Source organism: Lithobates pipiens, unplaced genomic scaffold (assembly GCF_037356315.1).
Source record: "Lithobates pipiens isolate NorthernLeopardFrog02 unplaced genomic scaffold, aLitPip1_a1.2 Scaffold_27, whole genome shotgun sequence".
Taxonomy (NCBI): Eukaryota; Metazoa; Chordata; class Amphibia; order Anura; family Ranidae; genus Lithobates; species Lithobates pipiens.
Genome location: NW_027507788.1, coordinates 9,330,358 through 9,346,767, shown reverse-complemented (window position 1 = coordinate 9,346,767; position 16,410 = coordinate 9,330,358). Strand labels below are relative to the sequence as shown.

At 42.7% G+C, this 16,410-nt stretch overlaps 1 protein-coding gene across 2 annotated transcripts in view; it reads right to left on the bottom strand.

Moving 5' to 3' along the window:
• Nucleotides 1-16,410, bottom strand: part of APLP1 (amyloid beta precursor like protein 1) — an 80,418-nt gene that overhangs the window by 3,199 nt on the left and 60,809 nt on the right. Inside the window, exons 8-16 of one of the 2 annotated variants that reach the window (XM_077456382.1) lie at nt 15,857-15,931; nt 11,436-11,594; nt 11,134-11,262; nt 9,735-9,834; nt 9,524-9,658; nt 5,897-5,920; nt 4,949-5,019; nt 4,693-4,752; nt 1,909-2,052 (exon numbers count right to left, since the gene is read on the bottom strand). In XM_077456382.1, the coding sequence (XP_077312508.1) occupies nt 1,909-2,052; nt 4,693-4,752; nt 4,949-5,019; nt 5,897-5,920; nt 9,524-9,658; nt 9,735-9,834; nt 11,134-11,262; nt 11,436-11,594; nt 15,857-15,931 (897 nt within the window). The remainder of the gene's footprint in view (nt 1-1,908; nt 2,053-4,692; nt 4,753-4,948; nt 5,020-5,896; nt 5,921-9,523; nt 9,659-9,734; nt 9,835-11,133; nt 11,263-11,435; nt 11,595-15,856; nt 15,932-16,410) is intronic. The other variant, XM_077456383.1, reaches the window with a different exon arrangement.

Genomic DNA, 16,410 nt, shown 5'->3' with positions numbered 1-16,410 from the left:
TGGACATGTGTGAAGCATCTTCATTGGGAGCTGGTCACATTTACGTGTCATGAGAATTGAATGCGGTTTAAAACGCATCTAATTCGCATATATATGCGAACCCAGCCTTACTTTAGAGGATCCCCTGCAACAATTTTTTTTAGGTTCTGGGAACCCCTGCAGAAATCAACTCATTGGGAGTTAATGAGAAGATGCCCCTGACGTTGTTATTTAGTGAGAACAATGCTCCTTACATTGGTGGTCAGTGGGAAGAATGCTCCTTACATTGGTGGTCAATGGGAAGAATGCTCCTTACATTGGTGATCAGTGGGAAGAATGCTCCTTACATTGGTGGCCAGTGAGAAGAACACTCCTTACATTGGTGGTCAGTGGGAAGAATGCCCCTTACATTGGTGGCCAGTGGGAAGAATGCCCCTTACATTGGTGGCCAGTGTGAAGAATGCTCCTTACATTGGTGGCCAGTGGGAAGAATGCCCCTTACATTGGTGCCCAGTGGGAAGAATGCCCCTTACATTGGTGGCCAGTGGGAAGAACGCTCCTTACATTGGTGGCCAGTGGGAAGAACACTCCTTACATTGGTGGTCAGTGGGAAGAATGCCCCTTACATTGGTGGCCAGTGGGAAGAATGTTCCTTACGTTGGTGATCAGTGGGAAGAATGTTACTTACGTTAGTGATCAGTGAGAAGAATGCACCTTACATTGGTGATCAGTAGGAATAATGCCCCTTGGTGGTCAATGAGAAGAATGCCCCTTACATTGGTTGCTAATGGGAAGAATGCCCCTTATGTTGGGGGTTGGGGGTCAGTGGGAAGAATGCCCCTTACATTGGTGATCAGTGGGAAGAATGTTCCTTACATTGGTGATCAGTGAGAAGAATGTTCCTTACATTGGTGATCAGTGAGAAGAATGCCCCTTACATTGGACATCAGTAGGAATAATGCCCCTTGGTGGTCAATGAGAAGAATGCCCCTTACATTGGTTGCTGATGGGAAGAATGCCCCTTTTGTTGGGGGTCAGTGGGAAGAATGTTCCTTACATTGGTGGTCAGTGGGAAGAATGCCCCTTATGTTTGGGGTCAGTGGGAAGAATACCCCTTACATTAGTGGTCACCCTTATAGACAGTTAAACAGATCTTCGGTGTCATGCAGCCACCTATGACAAGGGATGTTGACCCAAGAACTATGCAGACACCTAGAGTCCCATGGACTTGTTTGAGAATGGCTGGGTTAGAGCTTCTGTTTCCATTTATTTTGTACCCCGTTGGGTAGGTTCCTTTGTGGGACAATAGAGGCCCTAATAAAACCTTGCATACTTAGTAGCCTGAACTGCAGGCCATAGCTGACCTTCTTTTGAGGACGCCTCTGCCTTCAGTACTTTGTGACATTGACCCAGAACAACCCTGTTTCCCCCGAAAATAAGACCTAGCGTGATTGTCGGTGATGGCTGCAATATAAGCCCTACCCTGTTTCCCCCGAAAATAAGCCCTGCCCTGAAAATAAGACCTACAAGGACTTTAGGGCTTCTTTGGGGGGTGGGGGGGGGTAGGGCTTATATTACAGCCATCACCGACAATCACGCTAGGTCTTATTTTGGGGGGAAACAGGGTAGCATGCATCCAGCAAAGTCAGGGTAAGCTTGACCTCCTCATGGGCATTCTCGTTCCAAACAAAGAACGGAAGACCCAGGATCAAGCAGCATCTTCAGATGGAGAAGGCACCAATAGAACCCCTCCATATCTATCTTATTATAGGTTTCCTTTAATGTGTAAATGGGGCACACGGTAAAGGAGGGCCAATCAATAAATATACAAACTGTTGAAGACGGACACTGAATGCCTCTTTGGCTAGTCGGCGTAGGACGGGACACGAGACAAAGACTGGAACTCGCGGGGCACAAAGATGATCTCACCTCGATAATCCCATGGCTGATGGTCCCGTAGGGTTTGCGCCGGATCAGAAGCAGGCTGATAATTATAACCATCGCCACGGCAACAGCCACCACCAACAGGCCAATCAGAGCTCCTCGGTTAAAGGGGACCAGGGTGTCTGGTTCCTGCAGAAAGGGATTATTACTGCGTTAGGGCCCAATTATAGAGCGATTATGTTAAGTTGTCATGGTGATGCGGCGTGTGTGCCGGTGTCTGCTGAAGGCCAATCATGGTCAAAGGACCCCAACAAGAAAGAGCAACGTCATTGTACAAATGTAATACAATATACATAAGACAATAAATCATAAAATCGGGTTAAATATCTATAAACAAAGATGATCTATAGCATAGGTACAGGTACCTTATTTTGCAACACATATTAATTAATGTTTTATTCTTTATTTATAAAATAGTAAAAATCAAGATGATTAAAAACAAAACAAAACTGAAATATTAAGAATATCACTGCTGATTACCGATAACCACGGCTAATAGTATATAAAATAATAATTATTGTCGCTAATATGATCTGTAATCATTCGTTTTCCTTTCTCCTTCTCATTTTTATTATACAACTAGAGAAATCAATGTAATAAATATAATAATTATGAGTAATAATATGACTATTATTGTTACTGTTACCTGAAATGTTGCTATAGTTAAAAAAAAAACAATTATTAATATTGGTGCTTGTGTTTCTATTTTTTTTATTTTATTATGGATAATAATAATAAGAAAAATGATATCTATAATTAAGACACACTCTTTACATAAATATTATTTTTCTCTGAATTTTTTTTACTTTATTATTTAAACGTTAATATTTATTAACAATTTAATAATATTGGTGCTTGTGTTTCTATTTTTTTTTTTTATGGATACACGAAGAAAAATTATATCTATAATTAAGACACACTCTTTACATAAATATTATTTTTCTCTGAATTTTTTTTACTTTATTATTTAAACGTTAATATTTATGAACAATTTAATAATATTGGTGCCTGTGTTTCTATTTTTTATTTTTTTATGGATACACAAAGAAAAATTATATCTATAATTAAGACATACTCTTTACATAAATATTATTTTTCTTTGTCATTTTTTTACTTTATTATTTAAATGTTAATATTTATCTTTAATAATGATAGCTTTTTCTAGTATTACATATTTTTAAAATGTATTATTTATGACTACTGAAATTTTAGCAATAACGATAATAATATTATAAATAATAATTTTACTTTTTTAAATAAATGTACCTTTATTTTTTAGTTAACATATCATATTATTATCAATATTTAGGACTATAAAATTTTTTAGAACTATTTAGGACTATAAAAAAATTTAGCAATGATGATCATAATAATAATAATAATAATACTAGTAAAAAATATTTTGTAACTTTTTAAATAAATGGCTTTTTTGCTTTTTTTTTTAGTTATATAAAACTCTCTTTTTTGTAGCTATGTTAAAAAAATATATTAATATTGGTGCTTGTGTTTCTATTTTATTATATATATACATATATATATATATATATATATATATATATATATATATATATATATATATATATATATATATATATATATATATATATATATATACACATACATACATACATACATACATACACACACACATGATGATGATGATGATAATGTTATTATTAAATTATAGCACCATTTTTTATGAATAGATACATGAAGAAAAGTGGTATCTATAATTAAGATATACTGTTTACATAAATATTTTTTCTCTCTGAAAATGATTTAATGATTTGCTTTATTAATTTAAACTTTAATTACATACATTAAAATGTGTATATACATTATATATATATATATATATATATATATATATATATATATATATATATATATATATATATATATATATATATATATATATATATATATATAGAAATATAAGCACCAATATAATTTTTTTTAATATAGCTACAAAAAAGAGACATATATACATTTTTATTTTTATATTATATATGTTTATATATATATATATATATATATATATATATATATATATATATATATAACATATATAATATAAAAATAAAAATGTATATATGTCTCTTTTTTGTAGCTATATTAAAAAAAATGTTATATTGGTGCTTATGTTTCTATTTTTTTTTTTTTATATATATATATATATATATACACATACACATTTTAATGTTTATAATACTAGTTAGAGCTATCATTTTTGAAAATAAATATTAAAGTTTAAATTAAAAAAGCAAATAATTTTCAGAGAGAAAGAATATTTATGTAAACAGTATATCTTAATTATAGATACCACTTTTCTTCATGTATCTATTCATAAAAATGGTGCTATAATTTAATAATATTATCATCATCATGTATATATGTGTGTGTATATATATATATATATATATATATATATATATATATATATATATATATATATATATATATATAGTGTGCATATATATATATATATATATATATATATAGTGTGCATATATATATATATATATATATATATATATATATATATATATATATATAGTGTGTGTATGTGTGTATATATATATATATATATATATATATATAGTGTGTGTGTATGTGTATATATATATATATATATATATATATATATAAATGATAATATTACTAATGACTAATATTTATAAATTACAGTACCATGCCACTGTTTTCATACCAATAAGTGGGTGTACTACAAAAAATGGACAGCAGGGGGCAGGAGCGGAGATCCCTTACCAACTCATCACGCTGGATGTCCTCTGACTGGTAATGGACTTGCTTTACTGAAGCATTATCCTGAGAAGACACAGATGTCACGGTATTAATATGGCAGGGAGCGATGAGTAAACCACAACCCCATTGCATCCAATCAGAAGTCATCTTTCATTGTTCCGATTGCTCTAAACTGATGAACGGTGTAGTCTGATTGGATGGGACAGGGGTCTCTATATTAGTATTCTTGGCTGTTGTAGAATAAGCCTTCTTATCTCACCTTCTGGCTGGGGAAGGTCAGGGTTCTCTCGCTGGGGGGGAAGTCTGAGTACAAGTCCCAGATGGCGGAACCTAGAGGAGGGGGGGGGGGGGAGATAGGAAATTATAGACTGATTAGGAAACAGACAGATAAAGTTCAACCAGTAAATTTTAGGGGCCCATTCACACTAAAGCGTTTCCTTGTGGCGCAGTGATGCATCGACGTGCATTCGGTATGCGTTTATGTACCTTGCATTAGGGTGGTCACATTTATTATGAGTGGGCTGCCAGTGCACCAAAACAGAGACAAAAATGCGCATGAGCCTTTTTTGACAATGCAGCGCACCAGAACGCGTTGTGGTGTGCTGCACTGCACGTTGTGTTGGGCTTTACTGTACGATGCTTAGGGGAGCAATTCACAAAGACCCATAGCGCAGGTCCATGACCACGTATTGCGCCCTTTTAGCCGGCGTTGCCACAATGCCCAAGTGTGATTTGGCCTTAACATTCATCACAACTTAAGTATAATAACAGCTAAACATAAATGTCAAAATATCATTTTTGAGTCGATTGGCCCTTTGACATAACATAAACGGGAGCACAAAGACCTATATATAAATTTTGGGTGGACTGGCCCTTTAAAAAAAAAAAAAAGAACATGCCATCCTATTGGTTACTATGGGCAACACAGACACACTTCTAGGACTTGGACAATGGGAACCTTACAGGCTTGAATCACAGAGGTCAGTTAGCAGGGCTATCTTTAAACACAGGGCAAAAAGGGAAGCTGGCCCCGTGGGGGCATCAGTCATTGTTGTGGGGTCCAAGGCAGCTTCCCCTTGAGCCCCGAACTGCCCCGCAAGCAACCCGTGATTCAACTTTGTGAAGTTTGACCTGCTGATTGGGTAATGAATCAATGGTTTACAGATGTTGCGTCTTCATCGGGGACGGCGATCAAACGTTTACTGACCTTTTCTTTCGATCTGCTGGGAGTCTGTTGAGAGGTCCGAAAAAGGCAAAAGAAAGGGAGACCGGAAAATCCGGAGAGCGAGGAAAATAGAGAGAGAGAGATAAGTCAGTGGGGGAACAAAGCAGAAGAGTTGGAGAAGAAGAAGTTCAGGCTCTATAAAGTATCACCCCAACCAATCATAGAGCAGCAGCAATGGGGGTAACAAGAGAGTGATGAATAATTTACAAAGCTCCAGGAAGGGTTAATGGCTTGGGCTACATTTTTAAGTTAAACATTTTTGACAACTAAAGGGTGCACACATCACACTGGTGTCACATTAAAAGTTTTCTGGAAAAAAAAGCAGATGATGTTTGCTTTTAGACTGTCTCTCTCTAATTGAAAATCTATGTGGAGTCATACAGAGGAGGCAGAGAGAGGCAGGGAGGGGGAGGAGCCACCCTTCTGACTCATTCACCTCTGTGTATAACCTGAGCTTGAGCTATTGACTTCTGTCAACCTGTTATTGTTCACCAAAACAGTTGAGATCAGCCTGGTAAACATTTGAAAATTTGCCTCTAGCTCCACCTGTCAACTGAAAAAGATACTGGTATCATATTATTCGTTTTCTGAAAAAATCTGATATTTTCTTTTAGATTGTCTCTCTCTCTAATTGAAAATCTATATGGAGTCATACAGAGGAGGGAGAGACAGGCTGGCAGTGGAGTCACTCCTCTGACTCATTAACCTTTGTGTATAACCTGAGCTTGAGCTATTGACTTCTGTTGTTCACCAAAGCAGTTAAGATCAGCCTGGTAAACATTTGAAAAAGAGCCTCAAGCTCCACTTGTCAACTAAAAAGACACAGGGGTCATATTAATATTTTTCTCGAAACAAAAAACAGATGATGTTTGCTTTTAGACTGTCTCTCTCTAATTGAAAATCTGTATAGATTCCTACAGAGGAGGCAGAGAGAGGCAGGCAGGGGGAGGAATCACTCCTCTGACTCATTCACCTCTGTGTATAACCTGAGCTTGAGCTATTGACTTCTGTTGTTCACCAAAGCAGTTAAGATCAGCCTGGTAAACATTTGAAAAAAGAGCCTCGAGCTCCACCTGTCAACTGAAAAGACACTGGGGTCATATTAATAGTTTTCTGGAAACAAAAAAACATGATGTTTGCTTTTAGACTGTCTAATTGAAAAGGAGGAGGCAGAGACAGGAGGACAGGAGGAGGAGTCACTCCTCTGATTCATTCACCTCTGTGTATAACCTGAGCTTGAGCTATTGACCTCTGTGAACATGTTTTTTTTCACCAAAACAGTTAAGGTCAGCCTAGTAAACTTTTGAAAAATAACCTCATGCTCCACCTGTTAACTGAAAAAGATACTGGTATCATATTATTCGTTTTCTGAAAAAATCTGATATTTTCTTTTAGATTGTCTCTCTCTAATTGAAAATCTATATGGAGTCATACAGAGGAGGCAGAAAGAGGCGGACAGGGGTCGGAGTCACTCCTCTGACTCATTCACCTCTGTGTATAACCTGAGCTTGAGCTATTGACTTCTGTTGTTCACCAAAGCAGCTAAGATCAGCCTGGTAAACATTTGAAAAAGAGCCTCAAGCTCCACCTGTCAACTGAAAAGACACAGGGGTCATATTAATATTTTTCTTGAAACAAAAAACAGATGATGTTTGCTTTTAGACTGTCTCTCTCTAATTGAAAATCTGTATAGATTCCTACAGAGGAGGCAGAGAGAGGAAGGCAGGGGGAGGAATCACTCCTCTGACTCATTCACCTCTGTGTATAACCTGAGCTTGAGCTATTGACTTCTGTCAACATGTTATTGTTCACCAAAAAAGTTGAGATCAGCCTGGTAAACATTTGAAAAATAGCCTCTAGCTCCACCTGTCAACTGAAAAAGATACTGGTATCATATTATTAGTTTTCTGAAAAAAATCTGATATTTTCTTTTAGATTGTCTCTCTCTAATTGAAATTCTATATGGAGTCATACAGAGGAGGGAGAGACAGGCTGGCAGTGGAGTCACTCCTCTGACTCATTCACCTTTGTGTATAACCTGAGCTTGAGCTATTGACTTCTGTTGTTCACCAAAGCAGTTAAGATCAGCCTGGTAAACATTTGAAAAAGAGCCTCAAGCTCCCCCTGTCAACTAAAAAGACACAGGGGTCATATTAATAGCTTTCTGGAAACAAAAAACAGATGATGCGCCTCTCTCTGCCTCCTCTATAGGAATCTATACAGATTTTCAATTAGAGAGAGACAGTCTAAAAGGGGGAGGAGTCACTCCTTTGACTCATTCACCTCTGTGTATAACCTGAGCTTGAGCTATTGACTTTTGTAAACATGTTTTTGTTCACCAAAACTGTTAAGGTCAGCCTGGTAAACATTTGAAAAATAGCCTCTAGCTCCGCCTGTCAACTGAAAAAGATACTGCTATCATATTATTCGTTTTCTGAATAAAGCAGATATTTTATTTTAGATTGTCTCTCTCTAATTGAAAATCTATATTGAATCATACAGAGGAGGCAGAGAGAGGCGGGCCGGGGGTAGTTACTCCTCTGACTCATTCACCTCTGTGTATAACCTGAGCTTGAGCTATTGACTTCTGTAAACATGTTTTTGTTCACCAAAACTGTTAAGTTCAGCCTGGTAAACATTTGAAAAATAACCTCATGCTCCACCTGTCAACTGAAATAGATACTGGTATCATATTATTTGTTTTCTGAAAAAAGCAGATATTATCTCTCTCTAATTGAGTAACTAGTGGAGTGACTCCTCTGACTCATTCACCTATGTGTATAATCTGAGCTTGAGCTATTGACTTCTATAAACAATTTTTTTTTTCACCATAGCAGTTTAGATCAACCTGCTAAAAAAAAGGGCCTCAAGCTCCGCTTGTCAATTTAAAAAGGTACTGATGTCATATTAGTTGTTTTCTGAAAAAAGCAGATGAGGTCTGCTTTTAGACTGTCTCTCTCCAATTGAAAATCTGCATGGAGACCTACAGCGGAGGCAGAGAGGGGCGGAGAGGTGGAAAAGTCACTCCTCGGACTCGTTCAGCACTGTGTATAACCTGAGCTTGAGCTATTGACTTCTATAACTAAGTTTTTGCTCACCAAAGCAGTTACGATCAGCCTGGTAAACGTTTAAAAGAGAGCCTCAAGCTCCACTTGTCAACGGAAATTTGAGATGTAGAAGTAGCTAGCACTGAAGAAAAAATAATTCATCCATATATATATACACATATACAGTAGGTGCCTTTGGGGCCCCTAAAGAGGTGGTTCATTCCTACAGTAGAGCTTACAATTTATTGGGATCCTATAATGTATCCTGGACATCCCTCTGACCATCCCAGACTATGGAGTGACCACAAACCAACCCAAAAGCACTCTAAAGAACCTGCTGAACCTGGCTAAAATGGATTACAAGTAAAATCGAGTGGAAATTCTGACTTCAGCACTGCTGCAGTACTTGCTGGATAGGTATTAGTAATGTGCGTTGGTACTTGCTGGCCAGTGTAGTACTTTAAAACCCAGTATTGTTATTGAGGTAGCGGGTCTGCAGGGTATGGTCTGTAATAGGTTTGTTTTGGGTTCTGGCTTTGCATCGTTCCTCCCAACTCCTCACCTTCTCCTTGGGATGTCTCAGCGGAGCTCTGCGGTGGTACTCTGATCTCGGGGTAATCGCTGTCTTCGCTCAGTTTCTTCTGGGTGGAGCTAAGAAGGTCTCCGGCTCCAACCCACTCTGTGTGCAGCCAGGTCTCTGCAAAAGAGCTGACACTCAGTGACCTGGGGTACTTGCTGAGAGGTTTAACACAAAGGGGAGTGATAATACTCACCAATCTGGCTACGGAGTTCGGGGGACAGTTGGGGGTTCCGGTACAGGAGAGACAGGGACTGGTTGACCCGTTCTTCAATGACACGTAGGTGGGTGAGAACCTGAGGGAGCCAGAGAGAGGAATAGTGACCGTCATCACCTCACCGCCCAGAAATTGACTTGCTTGTGCAGCTTATGCAGGCTGAGCCCATTATGAGGGGTTCCGCATGTTGCTGTGCTGAGTTCCCAGATCTTTAGACCTACTGTGCTCATTATGAGGGGGTCCCACCATCCCTGTGCTGAGATCCCGGGTCTGTACAACTGCTGTACCCATTATGAGGGGTTCCGCATGTTGCTGTGTTGAGTTCCCAGATCTTTAGACCTACTGTGCTCATTATGAGGGGGTCCCACCATCCCTGTGCTGAGATCCAGAGTCTGAACAACTGCTGTACCCATTATTAGGGGTTTCCACCGTCCCTGTGTTGAGTTTCTGGGTCTGTACACCTCCTCTGCCCATTATGAGGGGTTCTCACCATACCTGTGCTGAGTTCCCGGGTCTGTACACCCGCTGTGCCTATTATGAGGGGTTCCCACCATCCCTGTGCTGAGTTCCTGGGTCTGTACACCTGCTGTGCCCATTATGAGGGGTTCCCACCATCCCTGTGCTGAGTTCCCGGGTCTGTACACCAGCTGTGCCTATTATGAGGGGTTCCCACCATCCCTGTGCTGAGTTCCCGGGTCTGTACACCTGCTGTGCCTATTATGAGGGGTTCCCACCATCCCTGTGCTGAGTTCCCGGGTCTGTACACCAGCTGTGCCCATTATGAGGGGTTCCCAGCATCCTTGTGCTGAGTTCCTGGGTCTGTACACCCGCTGTGCCCATTATTAAAGGTTCCCACCATCCTTGAGCTAAGTTCCCAGGTCTGTACATCAGCTGTGCCCATTATGAGGGGTTCCCACAATCCCTGTGCTGAGTTCCTGGGTCTGTACACATGCTGTGCCCATTATGAGGGGTTCCCTCCATCACTGCGCTGAGTTCCCGGGTCTGTACAACCGCTGTGCCCATTATGAGGGGTTCCCACCATCCCTGTGCTGAGTTCCCGGATCTGTACACCTGTTGAGCCCATTATGAAAGGTTCCCACCATCCTTGTGCTGAGTTCCTGAGTCTGTACACCCGCTGTGCCCATTATTAAAGGTTCCCACCATCCTTGAGCTAAGTTCCCGGATCTGTACACCCGCTGTGCCCATTATGGGGGGTTCCCACCATCCTTGTGCTGAGTTCCCGGGTCTGTACACCCGCTGTGCCCATTATGAGGGGTTCCCACCATCCCTGAGCTGAGTTCCTGAGTCTGTACACCCGCTGTGCCCATTATGAGAGGTCCCCACCATCCATGTACTGATCTGTAAGGGTCTTACTTACCTGGAACTGGATGGTCTCAGCTCGGTCGGGCTCAGCGCTGCTCACATGCTGGTAATGGCGGACGGTATGGCGCTGGTCTCGCTGCTCGGCATGTATGTATCTCTTCAGTGCCAGCAGGACTCTCTCTGGCTGTTCAGACAAAACAAAGAGAGGTCAGTATATAGGGGACCACAGTTCACCTTGTAGAGGGTTTCCTGTAGGTTGGCTCTCTAGAAGAAAAATATATCTTCTGGGTGAAGGTCATTATTACATGGCAGGATATGTTCCCGGTGGGCCAGACGGGGGGGGAGGGGGCTACTTACATCGAGGGGTGTGGTCTGCACAGCTGGCAGGTAGTTTTCCAGTGCAGCCCTGCGGTTGTCATTGAGAGCGGCGACCACCCGTCCCAAGTGGGTCTCCACCAATCGCTGGCGCTGAGCAGATATCTGACTCTCCAGGGTCTGCAGGATGGACTGGAAGTGCTGAAAGGAGAACAAATTGGTTAAAGGAAGACCATACTGGGCTTAAAGCCAGGCCAGGGGGGCTCACGTTTGTTAGATGCCATTAGGGCTACTGCGTGTTGGGAACACACGCAAAAATGGTTAATAGCACCCCCAGTGTTGGGACAAGGTCATATAGAGCTCAGGGCGAACATACCAAACTGCGTCCCCTCCCCCAAGATGTATGAGCCTTATGTGTCAGCAAACCCCCCCCCCCCCCCAAAAAGAAAAAGAAAAAAACTGAGCTCCAATTTGCATGCTTACCTTCTAAGCATAAAAATCCCCCCTCCCAGCACAAATCTGTGCACCCACCCCTCCCTTCCCAGCTCAAATCCTCAACGCACAACACCCCTCCCCAAAAAAAATAACTTTTCCTAAAGCAAATTCTCCCCCCCCCCAAACTCTCCCTCCCAGCACAACTCCCCCCTCCTAGCTCCAACCCCCCCCCCGATCATCCACACTAGCACAATTACCTCCCCCAAAGAAAAAAAATTCCTGCCCAGAACAAATCACCTCTCACCTCTACCATATCACCTCTTCTAGGACACAAACCCCCAAATCCCCCCCTAGCACAAATCCCTTTCCCTCATCCCCAATCCCAATGCTGCGATTCCCCCCAAATCACCACTCCTAGCACCAGTGGTGGCTGGTGGTATATTTTTTCAGGCCTCACCCTGCGTCTCCTCCTCGGCTTCACAGCGGCTGCCCTTGTGTCCCCTCCCTCCTCCTCCTTGGCTTCACAGCGGCTGCCATTGTGTCCCCTCCCTCCTCCTCCTTGGCTTCACAGCGGCTGCCATTGTGTCCCCTCCCTCCTCCTCCTTGGCTTCACAGCGGCTGCCCTTGTGTCCCCTCCCTCCTCCTCCTTGGCTTCACAGCAGCTGCCCTTGTGTCCCTTCCCTCCTCCTCCTCCTCGGCTTCACGGTGGCTGCCCTTGTGTCCCCTCCCTCCTCCTCCTCCTTGGCTTCACGGCGGCTGCCCTTGTGTCTCCTCCCTCCTCCTCGGCTTCACGGCGGCTGTCCTTGTGTCCCCTCCCTCCTCCTCCTTCTGTTCCTTGGCTTCACAGCGGTTTCCCTTGTGTCCCCTCCCTTCTCCTCCTCAGCTTCATGGCGGTTTCCATTGTGTCGCCTCCCTCCTCCTCCCTCTTCCTCCTGGGCTTCACAGAGGTTTCCTTTGTGTCCCCTCTCTCCTCCTCCTCGGCGGCCAATAGGATTGCGTCTCCTCTCGGCCAAACGGGTGACGGGTCTCAGGACCAACTTCCCGATTGGCCTAGGAGGAGAATCAGGAAGACAATGGGGAATATTAATTCATTAATGCCACATAGCTGGGTGTGCTCGGGGGCGCTGTGCTCTGCGCCCTGAGCCTACCCTTTTTTGAAGCCAATTAGAGGCTCTAATCATGCGCTTCTAAAAAAAATAAAAAAATAAAAAACCATTGTAATCCATGTGTCCAGTGCCCTACATGTAGATTAGGGGCCGGGTGCATGGATTAGGGGGGTGCTATCCTAGCACCCTCCCGTCAAATTTCCCTGCCTAGAATAATTCTTATCTCCTGCTGCCCCACAAATTCCCTCTCCCAACACAAATCTCCTCCCTCCCCAATCTCCTTGTAGTGCCCCACCCCACCTCGTATGATACCACAGTGCCCAGGGCAGCTGCCCCTCTGGCCCTTCCCATGCTTCAGTAAACTTTTTTTTTTTGCCAAACTGCAGGGTGCGGTTTTTGGAAAAGAGTCAAGTACTTATTTTCTGCGCTTTACGCACCTAGGGCAACCCATTAAAAACTAATGGGCTACCGTACACGCGGTGTGTGGGAAAACGTGCTAGAAAGCGTGCCCACGGTCAGTCGCACCTCAATGGTGTGACCCAAGAATCAATGGCACCCACATAAGTCTGGAATAGGCAGTGCGTTTTTGTTGCGGCGCGGGAGAACGCGCAATCTTGCACGCGTTCCCGTGCCGCACCTGAGGTGAACAAGCCCTAACGTACCTCTCCATCTGGAGGAACCTATTATTAGCCGCACCACTTAATACTTTGCGTTTCCACTGTTTTTTTCCGCCGGGTAAGTGGACCCCGGAGGATGTTACCTTGTTAGCCGCAGCTGGCGGTCATATGGCGCAGTATGACGTTGACTTTTTTTGCCGCGTAACCGTATACTTTGTTACACAAGCTCTCTATCTGTCAAGCTGTCAGGTTCCACATTTTGTTTTTATGACAAGGAATTATCAGCCGGCTTCGATTTCACAATATCTCCTCTCGCTCCCTCTCCCTGAAATGTTATCTGTTGTAGTCACCGGTAATACGACCCTCTGAGAGAGGCCTAAAAGGACCTAAAAGCTATTACTTTAGGGATTTCGAAAATTAATGACTTGCCCATCTGCTCCTCATGCAGAATTCTCTTTTTTTTTTTTGCTTAATGGTCGGGCGGACTCCGGGGGATTGGAGCTCGTGATGCAGGAATTCTTGATGTTCAAAAATAAAAACATTTTTCGTCTTTTTTGTATTTTTCTGCATTATACTTTTACTTATACATTATATGAGCAAAAAGTATGTGAACCCAATCAGAATGACAGTTCTGGTGTTGTTATACTACAATATGCAAAGACATTTTTTTACCAGAGGTGGTCAACTTTTGTTGGACCTTGGGGGCCTCAAGTGTGGCCCCTCCACATCAACCGACATCAACCGCACATAAGATTCAATGCCAGACACCCACAACAGGATATAATCAAAAATGATGGGAGTGATACGGCAGATGGTCAGAAGCTATGGACATGATACTAGAGATGGTCAGAGACTGTGGGCATTATACTAACGATGATCAGAGACTATGGACATGATACTAGAAATAGTCAGAGACTGTGGCTATAATACAAGAGATGGTCAGTGACTGTGGCAATATTACAAGAGATGGTCAGAGACTATGGGCATGATACTAGAGATGATCAGAGAATATGGGCATGATACTAGAGATGATCAGGGACTATGAGCATGATACTAGAGATGGTCAGACACTATGGGCATGATACTAGAGATGATCAGAGACTTTGGGCATGATACTAGAGATGATCATAGACTCTAGGCATGATACCAGAGATGGTCAGAGACTATGGGCATGATACCAGAGATGAACAGAGACTATGGGCATGATACTAGAGATGATCAGAGACTATGGGCATGATACCAGAGATGAGCAGAGACTATGGGCATGATACTAGAGATGGTCAGAGAGTATGGGCATGATACTAGAGATGCTCAGAGACTGTGGGCATGATACTAGAGATGGTCAGAGACTATGGGCATGATACTAGAGATGGTCAGAGACTGTGGACATGATACCAGAGATGGTCAGAGACTATGGGCATTATACCAGAGATGAACAGAGACTATGGGCATGATACTAGAGATGGCCAGAGACTATGGGCATGATACCAGAGATGGTCAGAGACTATAGGCATGATACTAGAGATGGTCAGAGACTATGGGCATGATACCAGAGATGATCAGAGACTATGGGCATGATACCAGAGATGATCAGAGACTATAGGCATGATACTAGAGATGGTCAGAGACTATGGGCATGATACCAGAGATGGTCAGAGACTATGGACATGATTCTAGTGGCATACCATGGACATGGTGGAAGGTATGCCACCATTGACAGGGTAGGTTTTCCGGCACCGTCAGGCATATCCATCTCCTGTCAGGCAGTACCCGCGCAGCTTTGGTGGGGCGACATCACCCATCAAAACCAGGTGCAGCATTGTGGGAATACATCTCAGGAAAAGACACAGACTGGCCAAGGCAATGTTGGGCACTCCAGGGGAATGGTTGGCTTGAATTTAAATGAGTAAAATTACACGGCCTATAAATACCCTTATAATAGTCTTTCAAAAAACCTCCATCCATCATAACAGGCATCCGTGGAAAATTCGAGGGGCGCAACCAATGACACGCAGCTTTAATTCTCGACTTCTTCATAGCTTTCAGTCCCACGCGCAAAAGAAAAACTCCTCCATTCGCAGCAGCCACCAAGTCTTATCGTCTCCCTATGTTTCATTTCATTTTTTTTCCCCGGAATCATAAATTAGTCTTAAGCTTTGATGTCTTTCAAATCTCACAGACCCCTCACGAGGCTCTCGCCCACACTCCCCGAGCACAAATGAATGCCAGAAAATTATTTTTCCATTTCACATTCCCCTGAGTCAGAAAAATACACATTTCTTACGATGAGTCACTAAATACGTACCTCGTTCAGCGCCTGCCGGTCAGACTTGGGTAGGTTTTTGGCCTGGTTATCAGCCTCTGCCCATTCCTTCATCACCTACAAGTGGAGAAAGCAAAGATTTAGGTCAGTGGTCCTCCAAATTGCGGCCTGGGGGGGGGGGGGGGGCGGGATGTGGCCCTTTGCTTGCCTTTATCTGTGGTGATGAGGGGGCACAACACGAAGGGGAGCCCAGACAGTAAAGGGAATTGGCACTGCACAGAGTGATTAGGGTGTGCCCAGGCACACCTGGCATAACCCCTGCCCACGCCTATGGATGGTTTCAATCAACTGGAAGGGGGTTGGAACTGAAAATGCCCAGATCTAAGGCGGTGGAAAAACCGGATGACTTTTGACGAACTTGCCATAGTTTTTCCCCAGTTCGAACCCAACTCAATTCCACCTTTCAATTAACTGTATTGAAGCCGGGCCAGTTTTGACTTCACAATTGAGCAAAGTTGGGTGGTTGCCATGCTCCCTGGTGGTAGATTGCTTCGTTTCAAGGTGATTGGTGGCTCAAACGTTGTTGAAATTGGCTG